Raw genomic sequence first — 24,542 nt, forward strand, 5'->3', positions numbered from 1 at the left:
CAGCCAGTATAAACCATCCTGGCAGGGACAGGTTGAGGGGAAGCCCTGGAAAGCTCCGCCTCGGTGGATCCCCTCTGCTAGTGAGCAGGAGCCCCCAGCACCTCCCAGGCACGAAGGGTTGAGGAGGAGGAGGAGAGTCCGCTATACCCCTAGATTGTGCCTCTCCACCAGCATCCCCCAGCCAGCGTACCTGGCCTCTTGGTAGGAAGAGAAGAGCCTTGGGGTCAAATCCTAGCTTCACCACTAGCCCGGGTTCGGAGCCAGGCATGCCATTCACCTCTCTGAGCCTCTGTTTCCTTAATCTACTAAGCGGGACCATTCTGTCCACCACCAAACGGTGAACGGGGACGTTTGGGCTGAGAGTTGCCGCTCATCTCAGGCCAGGTGTCTAAGGACCCCTGTGTCTCTCTGGGACCTCTTTCCTCTTCAGGCCACCCAGACCAGTCACATAGGTGGCCAGCGCCTCCTCAGTAAGACGTCCATGAAATGGGCAGAACGAAGGCCACAGCCCTCGGGGTCCCAGCTCCCCTCCAGCCCCAGGCTGGACGGCATCCCGGGCTGGGTGGTGAGCTCCCGCCTCCACACGCCAGGTGCCGCGCAGAGGTGCTGCGTGGGTGTGGAAGGTGTTGCTCCTGGCTGGGGACTCAGCAGCCACCTGGGGCCTGACAGCCAGGAGTGAGAAAAGCTGGGTCTGTGGCAGGGCAGCCCTCCCTGGGGCAGGGGCGGGCTGCGGCCAGGTGTGTGAGGAGCTGTGCCAGGTCACCAGGCCTTGGCGGCTCCCACGGGCGGCCAGCGTGCCTGCTGTGCACCAGGCCTGTGCCGAAGCCCATCGTGCGTGTGACCCATTCAAGGCGGGCCACGTCCTGATACCCACTTTCCACTCTGACCACCTGCTGGCCAAGTGCAGGATGGGAGGCGAGGGCTTGCAGGTCAGAGGCTCCTAGAGTAAAGCCCTGGTGCTTTCAAATACACCACCCCACATCCCCCCCCAAACCCAGCCCTGTGGCCCCCAAAACACCTGGCTTCTCGCTGAGCTGTGTGGAGGGGCTGGCTTCCCTATACCTTTCCTGGAACACCTCTACTCTGAGCATCTGCGAGCAGCAGGACATGCTCTTGAAGAGCATCCTTGTAGAGGAAGAAGGTCCAGAGAGAGGAAGGGACTTACCCAAGGTTACACAGCTTGGGGCATCCCGTGGAACCCCTGGAGTTACCTCGGAGAAGCACAAGGAAGAACCAAGGTTGGGCTTTGTCCAACTGGCTCCCACCAGTGCCCATCTGCTCCCAGGGCCACCCAGGCCCCCACCCTTGCCCCACCCTACCCCAACATTGTCTTTTCTCTTGGGGTTGGTGTCCAGCCAAGCAGGGGATTCACCAGTGGGTAGATTTCCTACCCGGAGAACTAAACATCCAAAGCCCCTCTTCCCCCTCCCTGTCCAAGGACCCGCCCGTCCCCAACCTGAGAGCCAGCTGGCAGATGACAAGGGATAGGCTGAGCCTCAGGGTGGGAAGCGGATAGAACTGTCCCAGCCTCGCCTCATGGGCAGGGTGGAGGGAGGGTAGGTGTAGCTACCTTTTCATTAGAAAAAGAATCATGAGTGATCTTAGCCGTGGACCACCTTTCACAGGTTGTAAAGCACTTTTGCATCTATTAGAAGAACCTCCTGTTCTTCTGAGATGAGGAAACTGAGTCCCACAGAGGTGAAGTGGTTTTGCCCCAGCTCACTTAGCCTTAACATATGAGCAGGATGTGAAGGTAAACAAGGTTTCCTGAGCACGCCAACCAGACCCCGTGCCAGTTACTCTCACATAGGTGACTGTTTACCTGAACGGCAGGCCTGGGGGTTTCATGTGGATCTCCCTCATTTATAGATGAAGAACTTGGGGCACAGAGAAGATGTGTGGTGCGGTGCCGTGCCCACAGGCCAGTCGTGGACCTCGGCCCCCTGTCCCCACTCCTGACATTTAGGGGCAGACAGCCCCAGGCAGCTCCAGGTCTGCCCATCTTGGATGGTGGAGGGGGGAAGACGCCTGGAACAGCACCGTTTGGGTGTGAGCCAGAGCCTCTAGGAGACAAACCAACCTGTGTCATTGTCCCTTTTGGTGGAGAGAGGTAGGGGGCACACAGGGTCGGGGTGGAGGCTGTAGAGACCACTTCCTTTCATGGCCCAGCACAGGGGAGGCCCGGAACTACTCCCACCTCCTGGCCAGAGGATGGCTTCTGCGTTTGTCAACTGTCTCCAGCTCTTGTGTTTCCATGCCTGAGATCCCCAACTCAGTTTGAGAAAACATACCTGAGATATCCAGGGTTTCTTTGCAAGGGCTCCACCATAGGGGTGGCAAGCAGAGGGGCTCAGGGATCTACCCCCCAACCCCTTTCCTCACAACTCCAGGGAGGAGGTGGCAATAGGTGGAGGCAAGACAGGCAGGCTGGGCCTGGGAGTTTAGAGGCCTCTGATGGCACCGGGTGTGGCTATAATCCTGCTGGCTGGCCGCCCTGTTCCCTAATTAAAGTGTCCTTTTGAAAATGCCCTCCGGTTCAGGCCCGGCAGTGCTGGGAGAGGCGGGCACCTCCCAGAAATCTCAGCAGCTTTCTCACCTCCCCTGGAGGGCTTCTAGGCTCAGGGCCTTGGTCATCCTGGTGAGGCTGGGGGAGTCATGCACACTGAGGACTCAGGCTTGGGCCCGTCCTATCATGGTCACTGTCCTCCAGGCCCACCTCTCTCCAACACCCCTTGCTGAAGGCAGTGGCTGTCCTGATCCAAGAGCCTGGAGAGCCCGGATCAAAGGCTCCATTGAAGAGGCTTGTTAGAGCGGGGGATGCCAGGGGCAGAAGAACGGCTGGGGGCAGGTAACCAGAAGACTGAGTCACCACGGGCCAATTGTGGTGAGTGGGCAGCGAGTGGCTGGAGCCAGCTTTTCAGGCTGGGAGGAGAGCCCAGCCGAGAGGCCCAGGAAAGGGGGTGCTGGCAGAGGTTGCCACTGCCGCACCAGAACTCCTCCGCCGGTGAGCAAGCTTGTCCCTATGAGGTCCCTTTGCTCAGGGCAGCAGACCAGCTGACCTGGTCAGTACTGTGGGCTGGGGCCAGGGCCAGCTCTTGAGTCTCCTGAGTCTTTCCCACACGTGAGGCCCAGGGTTCATGGGGCCGGGCTCAGGGTGCAGTGGGAGTGGCCGATGCACACCCATGGAGGCCAGTCACAAAGGAGTAAGAGCCACCCCATTAGTGGGCCAGGTGGCCTCAACTCTCTGAGCTCTGTTTTCCCCTTGGGTTAAATTGGGGTGAGTGGAGACAGTTCGAATCAGAGATGGTGGAGTCTTTCATCACTTGATTGGTGTGGCTGGGTGTAGTCCTGTGTTGAGAAGGAGTCTGAGGCCCTGTCCCGACAGGTCGGGATTGATGATTGATTAGTGATGTCTGCCACAGGCTCGGGAGGGGCCAGTCTGCTGTGCTTGCACCTCAACTAGATTTTCTCTGCAGCGCTCATACTCTACCATGCCGAGCTTCTGAGGCCGACAAGGCCTCCCTCATCCTGGCTCTGCCTCTGGATCCTGAGATGCCAGTGGCAGTTAGTCTCAATTTCTCCATCTCCAAAAGGTGGGGGAGAAGGCTTTCACCGCAACTCTTAGGCCTTCACTCCTGAAATTCAACATTCTCGGGATTACCGGGCCCTTTCTGACACCCGGCCCTGTGCAAGATGGAATGTGCATGTGCCCCGAAACCTTCTCCCTGTGTGGACCTGTGTCCTGCCTTTCTTTCACTGGCTGTGTGATTGGGGACAAGCCCGTTAAGCATGGAACGGGGGTTGTAGTGTAGGGTGATGGTGCCTCTGCCCGTGAGATACAACCGTGCACGCAGAGGGCCCAGCCCCAAGATGTGGTGCTGATGAAAGTATCGGAAGGGCTGGGTCCTTTGCCCGCTCCTGACCTGGGCTTTGGCTGGGAATTTTGATGAGGGTGGGGCGGGGGAGGTTCGAGGAGAGTTTCAAAGCATCGCAGGCCCAGACTTTCGGCTCTCCGCCGCGCTCTGCTGCGCCGAAACCGCAGCCCCAGCCTGAGCTGGCTCCTCCGTAAACTCCCCAGTCCCTCCCTCTAAGCAGCCCCATAAAAAGGGAGCAGGGCAGGAGGGAGTCCGGCTGCAGACTTTGTAATTTGGCTTGGAGGCGGCTCCTGTTCGTTTTAACCAGGCTGTAATTACGGCTGGCACCCAACACCCCTCATTACCGGAGCCTGGGAGGAGGACTCTAATTATAGCGTGCTGGGTCCCGGCTGGGGTGGTGGGGGGCCAGCAGAACTGGGCGCTGCAAGGCCAGCAAACAGCCCTCTGGGGTGGGGCCGTGGGGGCCTTCCCCGAGGCTCCTCATTTCTCTTGCTTCCAGAGTCATTCGTGGGAAGGGTGGGTCATAGGTTGAATCGAGGCCTCTTAGGGAGAGAGGACCCAGAGTTGCCCAGGATTCATCTATTCAGGCAAAAAAAGCATTTGCAAAGCGTCTGCCGTGTCCCGTGCTGGCGCTGGGCGTCAGCAGTGGGCACATATGTGCCATCCAGCCAGGGATGGTGTTCAGGCAGAGGGTGCCAGTGAGGACATCCTGCTGCTGAAAACATCTGAGTATGTCCACGCTGGGTGGCAGAGAGCAGTGCCCCGAGGCTTCAGTGGCCCCAGTGGCTCCATTCGCTCCCTCCCCAGCCTCCCTTGGCACAGTAGGGTCTCCACCCCGGTGGTTCAGTGTTGTGACTGCCCCCTGGGATGAGTCGAGGAGCTGGGGGAGACTCAGGCATTCAACAAGGAAACACACAGATGAATATATAACTAAAAATGGTGGCAAGAGCAATAAGGAAAAAGAAATACCAGAGGAAGAGCCAGGGCCCCGGGGTTGTCGGGAGGGGCAGGCAGGGCTCGGCTCTCTGGGAGGTGACCTTTCAGGTGAGGGGTGGCGGGGTGATGATGCAGCATTCCAGGTGTCTCCACTGGAGGCCAAGAGAATGAGAGGCTTGCAGCCTGGGATCTGACGCTCTGAAGTGTCCCCACGCTGGCTGGGAGCGAAGACGGCAGTGGGATTTCTCCCGCACGTGGTGCAGAGGGCGCCAGACCATGACTGTGGGCCTACAGTCCAGGCCCAGCTCTGCCAGAGTGCTGTGTGACCTTAGGCCAGTCACACCCTCTCTGGGCTTTGGCATCCTCACCTGTCCCCTGGGAGGCCCCTGTTGGCCACAGGCCTCACCCCTGGGTGTTTGGAGAGGCTGTGACCAGCAAGTCTTGTTCAAAGACCGCATTTTGGGGACGCCCCAAACTGTGAAGCAAGGGCTCTGCAGCCGGGATGGGGGGGAGGGCCAGAGGGCTGGGGCTGAGAGCTCTGGGCTGAGAACTCCACGCTGTCCCGTTCTCTTTGCTGAGTTACTAAGAGCCACCCGGAAGCAGACACAAAGGCAATTGTCCTGAGCTGGAGTCAGCCCCTAGCCCCCCAGCCGAGAACAATTGGGGAGGAAAACCAAGGCCGTGTGTCCAGCACGGAGTGCGGCATCGGCGGCGGCTGGGAAAAATGCCGAGTATTTCTCAGCTAAAATTAGACGCCTACTAAACCTTTTACATCAAGGGCAACCTGAAGCTTCTATTGTTTTGAACTTGCGATCCCAGAGGATGTGGGGGCAGGAGGGTCTCAGGAGTAGTATGTGACCGTCCCCCTCTCAGGGGCGGGACCAGCCAATGCCAAGCCAAGCCCTGCGCCTGGAGGGTTCCCAGTAAGGAGAAGCAGACCAGGGGACACAGATGGACAGACAGGGAGGGAAGGGGTCTGGCTGGCCAAAGTCACCAAGCATGGGGGGCTGACATAGCTCTGGTTTCCTACTGGAGACATTCTCCCTTCAGCAGTGACACTCTTATACCCTGGGCTGGGGGGTAGGGGGGGTCTAGAAGGAAGTGCAGGAAACATAAGTAAGAAAATAAATACGAAAAATAAGTCAGAAAATAAAAAAAAATAAAAGAGAAAATAAAAAATAAATAGGGAAATAACTCTCCATCCTTTTGGGAGGAAGTGGGCATCTTTCTTTGCTCGTGGAGGACAGGTCCTGCCACTGGGCTCCCAAACCTGGCTTCAGATCCTTCCTCCGCTGCCGCTTGGTGACTTGGGCCAGTTTGCTGAGCGACATCAGGTAAACAACGGAGGTGGATATTACAGCAACCTCACAGGGTTGTTGTTGCAGAGACAGTATAGATGATGTAGATAGTGGCAACGACAATAATAACAACAATAACACAGCTTATACTCGATAAGCCCTTTTGAGGTGCCAGACACTGCCCTCCCTGTGTGATGTGAGCATAAAGCGTGTTCAGTCCTCCCATTTCACGGATAAGGAAACTGAGGCCCAGAGAGGGTAAGGAGTGTGCCAGAACACAGGTGCCGGTGACGGCTGTCATTCTCCTTACTGCCACACACCGGAGCCGATTTAAGCTAAGGTGGCCGGCACCGTGCTGCCCTGTGATTCCTCAGGTTCCTTTTGAAAGGTCTCCGGCTGGATTCTAGAAAGGGAGCTGACTCCATTAAGCACAGTTGTGTGTGCCAAGTGTTTTATATTTCTGTTGGGCGGCCAGAGGGCGTAGAGCAGTGGACCGCGGCAGCACCGGGGAGCTTGTTAGGAAAGCACGTTCTCAAGCCCCACCGAAGGCCCACGGGTGATTCCAGCGCATGCTGCCGTTTGAGACTCCTGGCATGGAGGTGAATGATAGGGGCTTAGAGTCACGGAGATCCGGATTTGAGTGCCAACAGCCATGCTCTGTGACCTTGGGCAAGTTGCCTAGCCTCTCTGTACCTCAGTTTCCTTACCTACAACCTGGGGATCGTGATGAGAGTACTTGCCTCAAAGGTGGTTGGGTGTAGTTGCTCTATACCAAGTGCTCCGTGCGGGGTCTGGGAGGGGGCTGGTCTGTAAACAGCAGTGGTTACTGGCTACCCGTGTGACTCAAGGCCATGGGAAAGAGAAGGTCGATCTGCATGGCCTGGGAAGCCCCCGAATCCCAGCTGGAGTGCAGCCCTCCCTCCAAAGCAACCTAGCAGAACCAGAGGTAACCCCACTCTCCTGGGGCTGAGGGGTCGAGCGAGGGCAGCTGAGATGGGCACGTCCTCCCCACCGGGCTCCTTCCCCGTCTTTCAGGAGCCTTCAGTGTTAACCAGAGAGACACATAAACTGCATGAGGCTCTTTTCTCCTCCCCTTTCTCGGGGAAAGAGCAAAGGCGTCTCCAGGGAAACCAGGTTTGACAATGAGTCTGGAGACAGGGTGATCTCCAGACCCCGGGCTCGTGGGGTCAGGGCCCTCAGCGGCACGCAGGTGGCCTTGCGGTCGCCAGGAGTGTGTTTTGGCTCTTGTCCTCACCACCTGTGTGTGTTTGACGCCTCCTTGGAGGCCTCTGGGGAACCCTGTGCTCCTCATCCATGCCTTCCTCCCCGCGAGGAGGCTCCTGGGGCCAGCCTGGGCAGAGAGCACAGCCCCACCTCCAGGCTCCTGGAGAGAACCCTCCCACAACTGTCCCCAGGTCCCCGGAGCCACCCACATGCTTTCGTGTCATGTTGCACTTTCACACCCCTGGCCCCAGCTCTCTCTGCGAAGCGAGCACAGTTAGGGGCACGGTGCTGTGTCCATTTTACAGATCAACCCAGGCCCCAGGGCAGTGAGGCAACTGGCCTAGTCATGCAGGAACTATTCCAGTGTTTTCCTCCCACAGAGCCATGCTTCTCCCATAGGTCTTTTCCCTCTGACTTCTTTACCCCCTTGGAGAAATACATGGAAGATTGACACATTGAGGCTATCATGTGACAGGCTCAGGGCCATGGGACAACTGCCCTGAAGTGACACAGTGGCAAAGCTGGGTTGACCTACGTTCCACTTGCTCCAGCGTCAGTGGAGCAAGTGCTCTTCTCCGTGCTGTGTTTCAGGCTCTTTCTGCCCCTCTGCTGTCAGCTGCCCCTCCCTGGAGAAGAGCCCTGTCAGGGTGTCCAGGGGCTGGGCACCTGCCCTCTCCCACTCCCTCTGGCTCCAGCTCAGAGGTCAAGGGGAGTGGGCCGAGCCCTGAGCCAAGGAGGCTCAGCAGTTACATCAGCAGATACAAACAAGCAGGCAGGAGCAGGGCCGGGAGTCCCAGGGGGGCCGGGGGTGGAGCTCCACCTGCCCCACGCGAGTCTGTTTCCTTCACTCCTTCCAGCTTGCATCAGCCTTTTTTGCAGCTCCATGTCATCACTGAGTGGGTCCTCACTGAGTGGGCTGGGGCAGTGGCTGGGAGGCTGGGGAGTGGGGCGCCTAGCCAGCACCTCAAACCCAGAGGAACACCCTAGAGCTTTTGGTCAAGATGTGGGCCAGTGACCCTGGCAGCCCCAGGAAGGCACATCCACCATTTCTTAACTGCAAAAAAAACAGTACTAAAAATTAGCCAGAGCACGGGGCTGCCCACCTGGCAAAAATAGTTGCACACTCCTGACATTGTGAGCCCTGGGACTGCAGGGGGCAAAGCAAGTAAAAGTGACTCCATTTCCCAGAATGCAAGATTGAGGCCCAGAGGGAAGCTCACTCAAGGTTGCTTCACGAGCTCCATGTGCTTCAGCCCAAGAAAAAGATGAGGGATTATAGGGACCTGGAGAATGAGAACTCCCTATGGCAGTCAAGGTGGAAGTAGTCAAGGCGTGCTTCCTGGAGGAGGTAGGCTAGCTCCCTAAATGGGGAGGAGGGAGCTACAGACACAGCTGGAGATTGGTTTCTGCACTGTCAGTGGGTGAGCAGGCAGAGGGGCAGCCCTGTGGGGCTGGGCTGGAGGCAGACAGAGTAGGAGTCAGAGTCAAGATGTTGGATCCTTCACCTTGAACTTTTACTGTGAGCTTCCCATGGGTGTGACCAAAGCTTGGCCCAGCTCACCAAGGCCCTACCATAGGTGGTGAGGACGTTTGATGAGTGAACGAAAGAGTGGGGGTGAGTCCCTACCCAGCACCCTGTCTCCCTCGAGGTGCACCTGAGCAGCCATGCGGGTCCTCCCCTTGTCCTGAGCCATATGTCTCCCCACCGTCTTCACCGCTGACGACTCAGCTGTTCACCCAAGCCCAGGGCCGGGGTCTCCCCGACCGATACAACCAGAGAGAGGCAAGGGCAAGAGCACTGGGCTGGGTGCCAGGATGCCCAAGCTCTAGTTCAGCTTTGCTTCAGCCCCGCTCTGTGACCTGAGACCCTTTACCCCTACCCCTGGGAGCCCGAGGCTACACCGTCTGCCTCCCTTGGGGCCCCTGGAACCTTAGCCCAGTCCGGGCCTCGGGGAAGACGCAGAGCAGGAGTGTAGATGGAGCAGGAGTGTAGATGGTGATGGAAGCCACCTCCCCTGGCTCCCGGGGCCTGAGCGCAGACCCCCGTGGACTCCAGGCTCCAAAACATACCAGGAGGAGCCCCCCGCACCGCTCCCCTCACCCTCCACTGCCGGTGTGCTCAGCTTTCTCTTGCTCTGTCCCTCTCTCTGTGTCTCCACCTCCACCTCTGTTCATCTCTCCTCCTTTGTCCTATGCCCATTTCACAGATCAGCAAAGGCCAGGGTCTGCCCCCTCCCCTTCTCTCTGGCCCCGCTGGGACTCCCTTTGTGTGAACGTGATGTCAGGATGCTAGGGTTGCTGCAGGCACTGACTGGCTGTCTGCCCTTGGACAAGTCACAGCTCCTGTCTGGAAGTGAAGGGCTCGGACTCAGGTCTAAGGGCCCCGCGGCCCAGGCTCCGCCCTGCCTCCTGGTGCCTGCCGGGTGGCCCACAACCACACTGGGGCAGGGTCTGGCCGGGCGTGGTGACCGTGCTGACGGCAGCAGGCAGCGATCATAGCCGATTTTCTGCTTGGCAGTGTGTTGGCAGTTGTCTGTCCTTGGCGAGGAGGGGTTGTCCATCCGCAGAGCAAGACGCTGGGAAGGAGAGGAAATTCATACCTCAGGCACTCTAAGAAAGGCCTGACCTGGACTTCCCTGGAGGGCATGCAGACACCTCTTCTGGAAGGGCAACAGGGACACAACCACTGCCCCCTCAGGCAGCCTCTGAGCCAGAGGCTGTACCCATGGGCTCGTTCACTTCCCCGGAAGACAGGGACAGGACCCTGGGCATCTTTCTGCCCAGCACCCAAACATGCAAAGCCAACCTGACGTCATTGCCTAGTGGCTCCCCGCACCAGCTCTGCATCCTCTCCAGCGACCCGGGACGCTGTGCCAGGGTCATCAGCCCAGCTGGCCTGCATCTGTGACGTGTGAGACTGTGCTGAGCACCAGAGAAATTCCTTGTACATTTGGCTTGTGGTCTCAGAGTCCTTAGTTAACGGTCCTACAAGGGAAACAGAATATGCAGCTGTACATGGTGGCACCTCAGTAAATCACAAAATATGTGTCATATTTAAAAAAGTCCAGGAGGACCATTGTCCCATGTTAATTCTGGTAAACTGGGGGTGGTGATGGGTGGTTTTTATTCTCATTTTTCTTTCTTCCTAAATTGTAATCAGAAAAGGCCAAAAAACAAGGCCAAGAAAAGGCCTTCATTAGAAGGAAAAGGAGGATTTTAAAGATAAATTCCCTCCTCCTGCCCTGGGAGTCTACAGCCCAGTGTCTCTACTGGATCTGCTGCTCAGGTGCTGTGTGATTTTGAAGCCAGGCCACACCCTCTCTGATCTCCACGTCCTAGAGGATTAGATGGTCTCTGAGGTTCCATTTGTTAGTGGCATCCTAGAGGATTGGGGTTTCCAAAGGGACTGCCTCCCATGGCTCAGGTGGGGTTGGCCCAACCTGTGCACAGTCATCTCCTCTGGCCACTTCCTCCCACCTCCACCTGCCACCCCAGGTGTTGGAGAAAGTTCTGCATCCCCAGTAGGCCCAGCTAAACAAGCAAACAGGATTTCCAGGTTCTCCAGGAGCTTGCCTTCCAGAGAGCAGACCTGTCCAGACACAGACAGCAAACAATCAAATACAGGAAGAAGGTATTCCAGAGAGTGATGAACTGTCAAGGAAAACACACAAACAAGCAAAACAACAAAAAACCCCAAGACAACCTGCAGACGATACGGGGGAGAGCCAAGGAGGGTCGGTGTCCACGGGGCGGTCAGGGAGGGCCTCGCTCGGGAGGGGCAGGTGGCACTGGGGTCTCAGTGACCGAGAGTCGCCACAGGAGCACAGGGAGATTGGCCGGCGGTGTGCCTGCATTCCAGGAGAGAACAGCAAAGGACCTGTGGAATAAAGGAGGCATATTCAAGGGGCAGGACCACGCCCGAGGTGGGGCACTTGGAGCACAGTGGCAATGGGTGAGCATCTGAAGTCAGAGGGTTCGGTGACAGGTGAGACCTCATTACAGGTGCAAATGGCAGCCAGAGGGTGCAAGCAGGAGAGGGAGATTTCTCTCTGTTTCATGAGAGGGCTCCAGCAGCTGTGAGGAGAGGGGATTGGAGGGGGAGGTAGGGAGCACAGAGAGGAGGTCCTGGTGGGAGGACATGGGCTTGGGGACTGTAGCGAGTGTTGGGGGACAGTCATGTGGTTTGAGGCACACCTTGAAGCTTTGCCTAGCAGCATCCAGGTCCATCAGCAGCATGGGCAGGATGCCCGGGAGGAAGGGGAGGCCTCCCTAGGTAGGACTGGAACAAGTCAGACACACCCCATGCCATCCCTGAATGGGGGACAGATGACCAAATAGGATAGAGGGCCCCCCATGGGCCAGAGCCACAGCCATTGCCTTAGAGCATTGACATAAACAGCCCTAAGAACAGAGTCACTGTCCCAGCCCTAGCGGGGCTCTCTGGGGATCCAAGGGGAGGCTGGTGGCCTGTGACCGCAGGTAGGGTCTGCAGGTGTCCGCTGGGGTGAGTGTGTGTGTCTGAGTGTGACATCTCGGGGGCCGCAGTGGGCTAGCACAGGTCCCTCCAGGCTAGGATGGATCTCTGCTTGTCTGGGGCATCCAGAACAATCTGGGACTTGTCAGGCCCTCAGAGGTAGCGAGGCCAGGTGCTGGGGTGACAAAACCAAGACCCTCTTCCCTTCCGGCGAGCTGGTAAACTCTGGTGAGACTCTATTTGCTCATCTGCAAAATGGGCAGAGAAATAGCTAATCCCTCAGGGGCACTGTGGGCCAAAGGAGGCCTGTGGTTTAACAAGAAGAGCTTTCTTGGTAGCTGGGAGCCTCCGTCTGCTCCTCCGTGACATGAACCCCTCCTCCGCAGGATCGTTGGGTTGATGATGTTTGTTATCACACTGCGTGCTGGTGAAAGGTTATAATCTAGAGTGTGATGCATAAGAGGGCTTTGAGCGCCTTGTCTGTGAGAAGAGGGCAAAGCAGAGTGCCCTCTCCTTGGGGCCTGAACCTCCAGGCATAGTGACACCCCGGCATCTGAGGCTCGGAAGGGGAGCCACCAGAAATCAGCCCTGGAGAGGCCCAGGCCTAGGGGGTCCAGTGGCCAAAGGAGAGGTGTGCGGGGAGCGCCTGGACTCTTGGGTGTGGAATACGCCTCCTCAGGCTCCACTGAGCATCTGAGGGGAGCCCCAATAACCGTAGTGTCCCTCCCGACTTTGTAAGTCGTGTGTACCCCAGTTAAATGGGGTCCGGGCTCCCTTCCAGGACCCTGTGCCTACCCTGGGGCCTCAACCCCAAACCTCCCATCAGCTCCTTTGCCTGCCCTTGAGCCCTTCCAGGGGAGACATTTCTCAGGATCGGCCAGGATGCAAGCTCCTGCCCCAGGTGGCCGTCCCAGTGAGGCCACTTCCCGTGGCCAGCACAGGAAGTGATGTCATGGGCACAGAGGGTATGGGAAAAAGGGCTGTGCAAGGGGCCTCTTTTGTTAGGAGTAACTCCGCGTCCCCCAAGCCCGCCAGCCCCCATTTGTCATCAGTAACGGCCATTGTAACCGCCTCTAAGGGGGGCCCCGGCCTGGACCCCACAGCCGCCAGAAGCCAGGGCCAGATGGAAGAAGGGCTTTGTGTTCAGGGAGGGGTCCTTCCATGGGGGGGCGTATGTGTTTTTAAAACATAATAATAAGTGGGCTCCCCCCCCCCCCCCACTCTCCACACTCCCCACTGGGCACATCAGCCTCGCGGTGAATGGAAGAGATTTTCCATGCAGTGGGAGGTCAAGTCTGGCGAGAATCAGCCCGCGCGTCCAGGGGCTGGAGACTGTGATTGCTGATGATGAATGTGCCCAGCGTGGGGTGTTTCTCTGTCCCTCACCTCCCGCCTGCTCCTCTGCTCCCCTCCTGGCCCTGCCCCGTCGGCGTGGGCCAGCCCGCCCTGGAGACGCAGGGCCCTGCTCCAGATGCCCACCTCCCGCTGCTGAGCCTGAGCCTCGGGCTCTCAGGCCTGGCCTTGTCACCACCGGGGGACCCCAACCCAGGCCCTCCTATGAACCACCGCAGCCTCGTGCTGCGGTCCCTGCCCCGTGGCCAGACCAGAGGTGGCCCCCGCTGAGATGGGTGCTAGTGGGTTTCTGCCCCAGGCCGGGGGGCGGATAGAGGCACTGCTGCCCTGGCCTGGCCTGCTGTCTCCCCGCCTGAGCCCCGAAGCCGAGACTGCGCTCTGGCCCGGCTTGGCTCCTGATTTGCTGCGTGATGTTGATGAGTCACTTTCTGTCTCAGGGTGGAATGTAGGGCTCCAGGCCTCTCCGATTGGGACTCCTCTGCATCCCATCGATGACCCGAGAGGTGAAACAACCTTCCCAAAGTCCCAGTGGCGGACTGGAGATTGGAACCCGTTGCTCTCAGGGTCACTGTAAGGGAAGCGGAAGCCCACTGGCTTCCCTGGGCATCTGGTGATAGCCTCTCTTTCAGGAAATGTCTGGACCCTGTAGCCATAGCCCCCCCTCCTCTCAGGGGGAACCTCTGGAAAATACAGTCTCTTCACTTCTGTCCTGAGGCCACTTTGTTCACCACCAAGGCTCTGGCTCCTGCTTATTCTAGTGGCTTCGATTCTGAAACAAACCTGTGGCCTTGACCTCCTCCCTGCCAAGTGAGGGAACCTGTGTCCCCACGCTGGGCCCTGCACAAGCCCAGCCCCCCAGAAGGAGCATTCAACCTAGCACGGCTCCTCCCGTGGGGTGGAGATGGGGCTCGGGCTCCTGGCTGTGTCCTGCAGGCTCCCGCTCCCCTACTGGGTGATGGTTATTCAGTCCCAAACAATGTGGGGAACACCAGGGAAGGTGAGTTGTGCTCCCGCTCCCCAAAACTGCTAAGGAAGCTTGGAGCTGCCGGGAGCCGGGATGCACCTGCCAGCCCCCGCCCTGGTCACCTCTCCCACATTTTAAGTGGGTTGGGAGCAAAATGGAGCTTGTCCATGAGGAAGCCATGGGGGGCGGGCAGCGGTGTGCAAAGCTGCATCTCATGAATATTTGAGAGCAAGGAGAGAAGGCCAGGGAAGGCGCCTACACGCTCCAGGGGCTGGGAAGCTGTCACGCTGGAAGAGGAAACACTCTTTTGTGAACCTCAGAGGTTAAAATTGTGGCAATGGTGGGAAGCTCAGCACATTTCAGTTGAAAAGAAGGACTTTTCTGTTAGGTCCGTTCAGAAGAGGACCTGGCTCAGAAAAGCAGTGGTGAGTTCCCTGTCCCTGGAGGTGTGTAAATCAAGGTTGGATAGAGTGGTGGGGGGGGGGGGGAGGAGGTGTTGGACAAGACGGCCCTGACGGTAACCTCTCTCCCTGTGCATCTGCGTCCACGTGAGACCAGCTGACAAGGGCCCTCAGACTGGCAGCTGTAGGTAAATTGGAAGTGAGGGTTTGAATGGCACCCACAGGGGTCCCACCTGGAGGCGCTGGTGGTCCTCTTGATCTGAGGCCTGGGGTGGGAGGGCCTGGGCCTGGTTGGGAGAGCCCAGCTGCAAATAGTGCCTCCCCCCTCCTCCCTCTCTGGGTTCCCCCCATACTGTGCCTCAGGACCACAGTCTGTGCGGGGCCTTTGAGCTAGGAATAACAGTGGCAAAAAAGGTGACCACACGTGCAGGACACTCACTTCTGGAGTTAAAGATGGACCCAGTAGGACACCGTCATAGGCCGACAGGTTCCGCTTACGGCACCTTCCAGTCTCAGGGTGAAGGAACCAGAGTAAGGCTTGAGAGGAAGGCCAGCAGCAGCGCCAGTCCCCGGCTGGGCTGCAAACCCAGAGCTCCTGGGCTTTTCCAGGGTTTGACCGTCTGTGGCTCCACCTGGCCCAGGATGCGTCCTCCTTCCCTCATGCTGGGATAGCTGGGCCATTCGTGCATGTGGCTTTAGAGGCAGCTTGCATTTTAAATGAGGACTCCTATTAGAAAAACACACTTCACGTGGGACCTTTTCCCACCGGCAGGAAATCCAGATCCAGACCCGGACCTGGCCTGGCCGAGGCAAGCTCTCCTCCCCCGGGGGCGCCTCTCAGGTGTTTGAGTCTCCTCTGTAAGGATGGCACTGAGGGGAAAGATGTAGCGAAGCCAGGGTGACAGGTGACGGAGAGATATGGCCTGCCTCCCATTGACCAGGTGACCTTGCTATGGGGCAAGTCCCTAGGAGCCCCATGTCTTCATCTGGAAAATGGGAAGATAATCCTCACCTTGGGGGTTGTGGGAAGTAAATGGGGCAAAATACTTGAAATGCCTGCCACATAGTGGAAGTCAATGCCAATTCCAATTCAGAAGTCAGGTTTAGGTATCCGACCGCCCAGATTCGCTTCCTAGCTGCATAGCCCCGTGCCGGTTACTTCATCTCTCTTGGGCTCCATTTCCTCATCTGTAAGAGGAGCATAATGAGAATACCTACCGCATAGGGCTGTGGTTCCCAAACGGTGTGCCAAAGCACCCCAGGGTGCTGCACACGTTCCCAGGGGTGCTGTGGGAAGTTAATTCATCTGGAGGAAAGACAGCCGTCCTGAACAGCTGCCAGACACCACCACAGCTGTTAGCTCAGGATAGCTTTCGATTTCAAAATCGAAAAATATCACATGATACCCTGCTTTTTCCCTTCACACGCCGTCCTCTCTCTGCAAAGGTGGGAGGTGAGCATTTGGAAGGACTCAGACAGACGATGGGTGGCAGGGGCGGGGGTCCAGTCTGATTGCAAGACCTGAGAAGTTGTGCCGTGTGCAAGCGGCAAGCACATTCCCATCGCTAGTCGCTGTGGCTGTTTAGGAGTGGAATACAAATCTTATTTTTTCTTTCAACTTATGGGTGTTGTTTTTTCAGATGGCTACCAGGTTGTTAGCGCGCACACAGACACAGGCACACAAGCTGTTTGGATCTAACTAATAAACAGAACCACTAGGAACTTCTCTTGGCCTTGGGGTAAAAATTAACCAAGACACTAAAGACCAAGGACATTTTGGAAGCTCTGTGTGGGTTGTTGCGGGACCCAGTGAGTTCGTAGGAAAGCATGAGGCAGAGGAAGGCCCCGGGGACCCTGAAACTCCATCACTCTTCTTCCTCCAGGCTGGCCCCTGCAGGACAGGCTCAGGCCACCCTCAGCCGGGACGCCTGTGGAGTCTCCCTGGGCCACGAGGGCCCAAGGCAGGGCCAAGGAGGAGGAGAGGTGTCCAGCCTAGCTGTTCACCAGGACTGCCCCGCCCCACTTTTATTTAATTTGCATTCACTGAGCACCTACTCCACGCCTGGCAAGCATCTAGTCTGCCCGTGGCCCGCCTGCGGAGGGAGTCTCAGGTCAGACCTGATCCTTCTTGGCTCCCAGCAGCATCTGAATCCAGCATGCCTGCCTTGGGGGGTGGGGACGCTGCAAAGGGACAGTGGCTACATCAAGAGCCACCCCCCCTGCACTGCTGTGCTAGAGAGGCACCCGTGAGGATGCCCGGCCGCAGTCCTGCCAAGGCCAGAGAGGAAGCTTCATGCCAGGGTGGAGAGGAGGGCTGGGGCAGGGAGGGCAGGGCCGGGGGCCGCCAGACCCGGGCCTACTGCACTAATGGATGTCTAATGTTTACTTTGCTCAGCCGCGTCTGCGCCTGCTTTATAAATGAGCCGCATTAGGGTTATAAAACAAAGTCATAAATACAGCCTGCAGTGCCGCAGAGAGCCAGGGCAGCCATCACCTGGGGGCTGCACGTTAGAAGGTAGAGGTAGAAGGCACCTGGACCCACAGGCTCCCACACACCTTCTCTGGGGCTGCTACCCCCCCAGGGGGAGGCCTGGTTCCCCCTCATTTCACAGATGAGGTGCCTGAGGTCAGTAAGGGCTGCAGTCTCCCCAGGCCTGAGACTGAAGCAGGGTGCTGGCAGTGCGGGGTGGGCACGGAGCCTTGCCGGTGCTCTGTTGCCCACATGCCACTGGGAGACCCAGTGCCCAGTTCCCCGGGCGCTGTTTCATCTTGCCATCAGCTGCCCAAGCTCTCAGACCCTCAGGGTGGCCAGTCTTCTAACCTCCAAAGAAGGTGTCTCCCTGCCTGGCTGAAGGATGTGGGTGTGGAGAAGCTCTGGAATCCTCAGTGCTATTCCCAGTGTAGCTGCCCACAAGCCTCGGTGAAACAGCTCTTAGAGTTGTAGGGTCCTGGCTGGTGTCAGGATCTATTAGGATTCTCAGATGCAGGGACACTCACCATGTTATGGAGCTACTCCAGTGACATGCAGTGTGGGGTCCTGGGTGGCATCCCAGACGCTGGAATCTGTTTATTGGGTTCAGACCTTGGCTCTGTCTCTTGCTAGCTCTGTGCCCTAGAACAAGTTTTTTAGCCTCTCTGAGCCTCAGTTTTCCCCCATGTAAACTGAAGACTTGCATAAATACCTTATAGGGCTGTTCCAAGAGTTAGGTAAGTTAGCTGTGTAAAGTACTAAAAACAGAGCACCTAATGTGAGGCAAGTGTTTGTTGCCATTTTCATGCCACAACTTGCACCTGCTATGTGCTAGGCCCCTCCTGGGCACCCTTGCTTGTCTAGCTCATGTGGTCCTCAAAACAGCCTGGGGGAGGGTGTTTACCTCCCTGCCACCTTCAGAGAAAAAGTAACAAGCTCGGAGTTAAAGGGCTGTCCTAGGACCACACAGAATGTGCTAGATGGAGCTGGATTGACACCTTCTGGCTGGCTTCCCCTTCGCTCCTGCAGGTCGCACACAGGCAGCCTACCCGCGACCCAGCATCCAGAGCCAGCGACAGCCTGTGCATGCTCTCAGAGCCCCTGCAGCCCCCCACCCCCACCCTTAGCAGGAGCTCCGGGGTCCCCAAAGGGATGGCACAGCTTGGCATGCCAGGCACACTTTGTTCATTCTGCTCTTGGAGAACGGAGTGTCCCCTTGCCCCCTTTGTACATCGGGAGCTCCCTAGGGCCGACCGTGTCCCATCGTGGCCTCCTGGGATCCTGGGACCCCACCCCACTTGAGGGACTGGAGTGCTGGAACAGTGACAGGCCACAGCTGGCAGTGAGGGGCGGGCAGATGCACACCCTGCAATTGGATTCATTCCCTCTGGAGCTTCGCAGAGGAGGACAGGCCCCCCCACCGCTTGTCCCAGCCACCTGACTGTTTGACGCTTCGTGTTGGAAAGTCAATTTTCCTAAGTGGACAGTGGACCAATAGGCTGGCCTGGCCTAGTTTCCCTCCCTCCCGGCGCTGGAAGAGGCCGGCCCCTCTCCCTTCCTGTTTGTCTCACCTCCTGAGGCGCTGCTCTTTCCAGGGGGGCAGGCGGACCAGGGTTCCCATTTGGCCCCTGGTTGGGGAGGACGTTGTTGAGACCCCAGGCTCTGCAGTTTCCTTGTCTGTTGTCAGGGTGGAGGATGTGGGTTTGGCCGAGGTGGGAAAGGCTAAGGCGTGGGGCAGAGACACGGCTGGGGAGGTGGTTTCCCCCTTTATGCTGCGCCTGCCTTGGGTTTTCTGGAGGAGGAGGCCCTGTTGGAGGGCCAGGCATCAAGGAATCCAGGCCCGGTGCAGCCATCTCACATCACCCCACCTTATGCCTCTGCGGGTCCTGGCTCATCTCCCCACTTCCATCAGCTGGGGCTGCAAAGGGCAGCTGTGGCTTCAGGGCAGAGCTGGCCTGCTTTGTGCTCCGGCCTCAGCCCCATTCCAGCCCTTCATGGTTGGGGGCATCACTGTCAGCAACTGGAGGGTAGACTCAGTAGGTCCAGTGCAGGGGACACTGGGGAGAGCTCCTCACCCAGACGGGTCACTTCAGCTCTCCAGGCCACTCTGACATCTGTCTGTAAAGAATCACCCAGCATTATAGAGCTAGGACTGGCTCCAAAGCACAAACTCTTAAAAGCTGGGTGGGCTGGGGAAACCGAGGCCCCCAGGAGTGCCAGACCTTGCCCAGGTCACAGCGCCGTCCTCCCTGGCGTCCAGCTGCCCACCCCTCCTCCTAGCCTGCAGCCTCACGAAGCCTACCCTCCCTCTGCAGGCACTGATTCTGGCAGCGAGGTGCTCCCTGACTCCTTCCCGTCGGCGCCGGCCGAGCCCCTGCCCCACTTCCTCCAGGAGCCCCAGGACGCCTACATCGTGAAGAACAAGCCCGTGGAGCTGCGCTGCCGCGCCTTCCCTGCCACACAGATCTACTTCAAGTGCAACGGCGAGTGGGTCAGCCAGAATGACCACATCACGCAGGAGGGCCTGGATGAGGCCACTGGTGAGCCTGCCTCCCTGGTTTGGTCACCCCCAGGACACTAGGGCAGGCCCCGGGGGGTGCCAGGGACACTGCGTCCTGGGCCTGGCTCCACTCTGGGCTCCATGTGGGACCTCACTCGGCCGTGGCAGCCCCCTGGGCCTCAGTTTCCCCTCTGGGATTCATCCTGGGTCAGGATCTCCCCAGTGGTTGACCACATGTCCCAGTCTGACTTTGGTTCACCAAATGCAAGAGCCCCGAATCCTTGCCGAGTGCTCATTGCCATTTCTGGTTTCTCTCCATCTCCCTCCTACATCAGGGAGCAGTCTGGGGCAGGGCTGGGTTCTTACAGGCACACACGCATGCACACCTCAGCCCCTGCTACGCTCCCTGTGTGACAAAGAGGAACTGCCCTCGGCTCCCCCCACCCCCCAGCCCTGCACGTACCCCAAATCCTAGACCATCATTCATGTTTGTGGGAAGTGAGTCTGTTCCCCTTTGTAAGAATGCTGCGTCTCCTTCATAGACGTCAGCTGTTTTCCTTTTAAAGCCCGAGGTTGGTATTATTATGGAAATAACCATAGAGGTGGTGCTGGGACAGAGCCCAGATGCTGAGAGTAGGGTGCATGTGGGGTCCCGGGCACCCCCCCACAGCCGTGCCCCCGAGGCCAGGTGGAGGCTTATCTGTCCCCAGGTCCCTCAGGGGGTCCTTTCCAGGACTCAGGCTGGGACGGAGCCGCCTGCTGCTGGTGACCTGCAGGTGGCCAATGTCGGGCAGCCCTAGCCAGGCCCCAGCTCCGAGGGCCCCTCACCCCACAGCCCGCCTCAGCTTTGGTTCTGCTGCTACTACCTCTTGCCTCGTCCTGTTCCTCCTTTTTCAGCCTTTTCTTGTTTCCTTCTGTCTTTCCCACCTGTCCCTTCTCACCCCTGTCTCTCTATCTTTTTGTATGTCTCTCTGCTTCCCCCCAACATGCTCTCCTCACGCCCTCTCCCTTCTCCCTCCTTGCAACTTTAATTTTTCTTTGAAAAGCTAGCAGATTTCAGAAACATCCAGGCTTAACACCATACCCCAAAATGTACTTAATGCCACTCAACGGTAGATATTAAAATGGTAAGTTTTAGGTTATATAAGATTTTGCCAAAATTAAAAAAAAATAGATGTGGAGTCTCCTGCCTGCCCAAACTCTAAAAATTTAAAAATCCCCCCCCCTTTTTTTTAAGAGAAAAATAAAAGAAACATACCCTCACTGCCCCCATTCTCTGGCTGTGTGACTCTGGGAAGTCACTCACCCTCTCTGAGCCCCACTTCCTCTCTTTGTAAACTGGGATGGTAACGGAAGGTGCTGGTGGGAATGGAACAAGGTGGTGTCTGTACAATGTTGAGCATAGTGCCAGGACCAAGCAGGCACTCAGTAAACCCCCTGTCTTCCATCCTCTTTCTGGTTTTTTCCTTCGCCTCTTTCCTCTTGAAGCCTGTCCTTATTTCTCCATCCCCCTGGGCCCCACCGGCCTATATCAGGGGTCAGTCGTGGGGGTCCAGACAGAGCAAAGGGATGGTGTACCCTGCTGGGGTCTCTCGCAAACCCTGCAATTACTAGTAATAGTAACAGCATGGCTCCTACTCCCCTGCTACTAGGCACACAAGCCCTGCCAGCCCCAGAAATTGGGGCACTCTAGTCCCCATTAGCTACAAAGAATAGACAGTGGTCCTGTGGGCACTCCCTTGGCAGCAGTGTGGCTGGTTCCACCTCAGCCTGCTGCTCCCTGCCCTGGCACTCTCTGGGCCCGGGAGAACAGAGGATGACAGCTGTGGGCCAGAAGAGGCAAGACGAGCCCACCCACCAGCTCATGCCAGGTCGGGGCAAGTGGCCCAATCCTGGGTGTCCTGGCTCAGGCGCCACCTGCCACTTGGCCGCTGTGCCGGAGGGGGACACCTGGCGCTGGGGCCCAGGTCTGGGAGATGGAAGGTCCCGGTCTCCTCTCTGTCTGCTGGTGACCGTCACCAAGGGGTTGAGCCCCACTGGGTGCTGGTTTCTCTGTCGGGCTGTTGGGGCTTCTGGATAGGATGACCCCCTTAGGAGGGACCCCATTCCAGTTTCACAGCCTGATGAATAAGGGGCAGGGGTCCTGGCTGTGCTGCCCCGGGTCACACAACATTGCTTGTCAAGCCACTCCCCCAAGAAGCAGCCTCTTCCCTCCTGGTGCTCCCCAGTGGCAAACCCCCAGCTTCCTCCCATTTAGATCCCTGGCCACCAGGAGGAGGTTTTCCTCACTGTCTGGGCTCCCAGTGCAAAGGCCATCCTACCCCATGATCCAGGACAGTTAAGGCCACGGACTTCACTAGGAGAGGTCCAAAGAGGTCATGCATTTGGGGATAGAGCTCTGACCAGGGCAAGACCCCAGATAGCTGATCTCAGCTCAGCTGGCACCTTGAGGTAGGACTTGCGGCCTGCCCCACGACCCTCTCTGAGCCTCTGTTTCCTCACATGGGAGGAAGGAGCTGGACGGGATCCAAATGACCTTCCAGAGTAGATTTGTGTTCAGCCGTGGCAGAGTAATCGTCGTGCTTCAGAGTTTACCCTGAGTGTCTAACTGTGATGAGGCAACTGAGGCTCAGAGAGGCTGAGTAACTTAGTGAAGGTCACATGGCTGGGGAGTAAGGTTGGGGCCAAGAGTTGCCAAACCATCCAACCCTACACCTACTGTGTGCCCACCATGCCACAGTACCACAGAGGGTACAGTTGACCATCCTGCCCTCAAGGGGCTTATCAGAACCCACGTGTAAGCATGAGAGGATGAGCTGGGGATACACGGTAGGGCGGAGCAGCTTTAAGAATTCTGAAACCAGGGGGATCCCTGGGTGGCGCAGCGGTTTGGCGCCTGCCTTTGGCCCAGGGCGCGATCCTGGAGACCCGGGATCGAATCCCACATCGGGCTCCCGGTGCATGGAGCCTGCTTCTCCCTCTGCCTGTGTCTCTGCGCCTCTCTCTCTCTCTGTGACTATCATAAATAAATAAAAAATTAAAAAAAAAAAAAAAAAAGAATTCTGAAACCAGGGTAGTCAGGAAGGGCTTCCTGGAGGAGGAGGCCTCGCAGTCCTCCCACAGGCTTTGGGGAAGAGCTTTGGGTGGGCATCCTAATCCAAGGGGGTTCACTCCTTTTCTGAGCATAAAGAGCTTTGTTGAGGATTAGCAGAAGAGTGGTTGATCCTCTCTGGGTAGCTGGTGGAACCAGTTATCCAGTGAGGCCTCCAGGCCCTGGCAGGGAGCTGTTGAGAGATGGGGGGCTCCCCAGAAGAGGGGCCTCCCACCAGCTCCAGCTCCTAACCAGAGAGAGGCCACACGCTCTCTTCCTTCACGTATTTGTGGAACACCTCGTCTGTGCCAGGTCCTGGGCCACAGCAGTAAACAGGGCAAAGCCCTCTTTATTCCCCTACAGGAAATACATCATTAACACACCACCACAGCGATAGGTGACAGAGTTCTAGATAGTGGTCAGTGCCGTGGGGAAACCAGGCTGGGCAGGAATGATCACTGCATAGCCCAGTGCTCAGCGGGGCACTTTGAGAGTGGGTGGGGGGTGGGCCAGGGTCAGGGGGGCCACCCCTCTGGAAGCGAGGCCCAGCCCAAAGCCAATAGGGACTAGGAGTCCAGGGGGCACAGAGAGGACAGGGTGTTCAGGCAGGGAACTGGATATGCAAAGGCCCTGTGGCTGGAGGTGGGGTGGGGTCGGGTAGGGTGGGGGAGATGCCCAGTGAGGTTGTCGTGGATAGACGACAAAGGCCACGTGGAGGATCTAGGCCTTTATGTTGTGAAGACTGAGGGCACAACCAGGGGAAGGACCTGGCATTTGTGCATCTTGAGGAGCACACACTGGCTTTAGGGCAGGAAGTGCATCGCACGGGGTGGAGGCTCGCGCCCTCTGTGGCCATCTCGGGGTGAGTGGCCGCGGCGGCTCGGGGCCGGAAGGAGGCAGAAGGGATGAGGAAATAGATGGAAACGGGAGGCATTGGCAGAAGAGAGGCAGAGGTCACGGTGCCATGCCCTGCGCTTCACCTCCACCGCCCTGCGCCCTCCTGACGCCTGTCTCCTCCTCTCAGGCCTGCGGGTACGGGAGGTACAGATCGAGGTGTCACGGCAGCAGGTGGAGGAGCTGTTCGGGCTGGAGGACTACTGGTGCCAGTGCGTGGCCTGGAGCTCCGCGGGCACCACCAAGAGTCGCCGGGCCTATGTCCGCATCGCATGTACGCCGTCCCGACACCCCCACCCCACTCCCCGGGGGCCCCTTCCCCGGCTGGTGCATCCTGCAGAGAAAACCCCCCATCTGTGGGGGGGCATCCGCAGCGACATCAGGGCACATGGGTGCCCGCTCAGAGAGGCCTCCTAGACCCAGACCTGGGCCAGCTCAGGCCACAGGATTCCTAAGGGCCCCTTTCACCTACTTGGGTGTAAGGGAGCTGCCCGCTTCCTCGCCATCCTATAGTCCCGACCCCGGGGAGAGCCCATTCCCTTGGTGCGCACTGCCACCTAGTGGCTGCAGCCGGGCGCTTCGGGCTTCTGTTCTGCCTAATTGTGCCCGGGGACCCCTCTTCCTTCTCCAGACCTGCGCAAGAACTTCGATCAGGAGCCTCTGGGCAAGGAAGTGCCCCTGGACCAGGAGGTTCTTCTGCAATGTCGCCCACCAGAGGGGGTGCCTGTGGCTGAGGTGAGCAAGGATGAGGGGAATAGCCAGGCGGGGTATCTACCGCCAGCCTCCCAGAGCTCGCCCCATTTTGTAGATGGGAATTATCGAGGCTGGAGCCCGAGAAGGGAGCTAGCACCTCTGCAGAACTCAGCATGCGCTAGACCCCGGCTGGGGCCTCCAGAGGCAGAACCCGGAGGCATGGGGCCGAGCGGGGCCAGATCCCTGAGGGGCTGCTTGGGCGCACCCCAGGCTCAGTCTCTTGCAAGGGAAGTGCCTGTGGCCAGATCCTCCCCCCCCCCCCTCCCAGAAGCCAAAGTCTCAGCTTTATGGATGCCAAAGTGTCTCGGA

The 24,542-nt window shown here is 58.1% G+C and overlaps 1 protein-coding gene and 1 long non-coding RNA gene across 3 annotated transcripts in view; one reads left to right on the plus strand and one right to left on the minus strand.

Annotated features, from left to right (window-relative positions):
* UNC5B (unc-5 netrin receptor B) overlaps positions 1-24,542 on the plus strand; it is a 78,259-nt gene that overhangs the window by 40,553 nt on the left and 13,164 nt on the right. For both annotated transcript variants that reach the window (XM_072823479.1, XM_072823480.1), the window contains exons 2-4: positions 19,311-19,535; positions 23,611-23,754; positions 24,112-24,215. In XM_072823479.1, coding sequence (XP_072679580.1) covers positions 19,311-19,535; positions 23,611-23,754; positions 24,112-24,215 — 473 coding nt within the window. The remainder of the gene's footprint in view (positions 1-19,310; positions 19,536-23,610; positions 23,755-24,111; positions 24,216-24,542) is intronic.
* On the minus strand, positions 8,858-11,367 carry LOC140631516 (uncharacterized). Its single transcript, XR_012029059.1, has 3 exons — positions 11,037-11,367; positions 10,140-10,318; positions 8,858-9,909 (listed from the first exon to the last, which is right to left on the minus strand). It is a non-coding gene; the product is annotated as an uncharacterized lncRNA (long non-coding RNA).

Source organism: Canis lupus, chromosome 4 (genome assembly GCF_048164855.1).
Source record: "Canis lupus baileyi chromosome 4, mCanLup2.hap1, whole genome shotgun sequence".
In the NCBI taxonomy this organism is placed as follows: domain Eukaryota; kingdom Metazoa; phylum Chordata; class Mammalia; order Carnivora; family Canidae; genus Canis; species Canis lupus.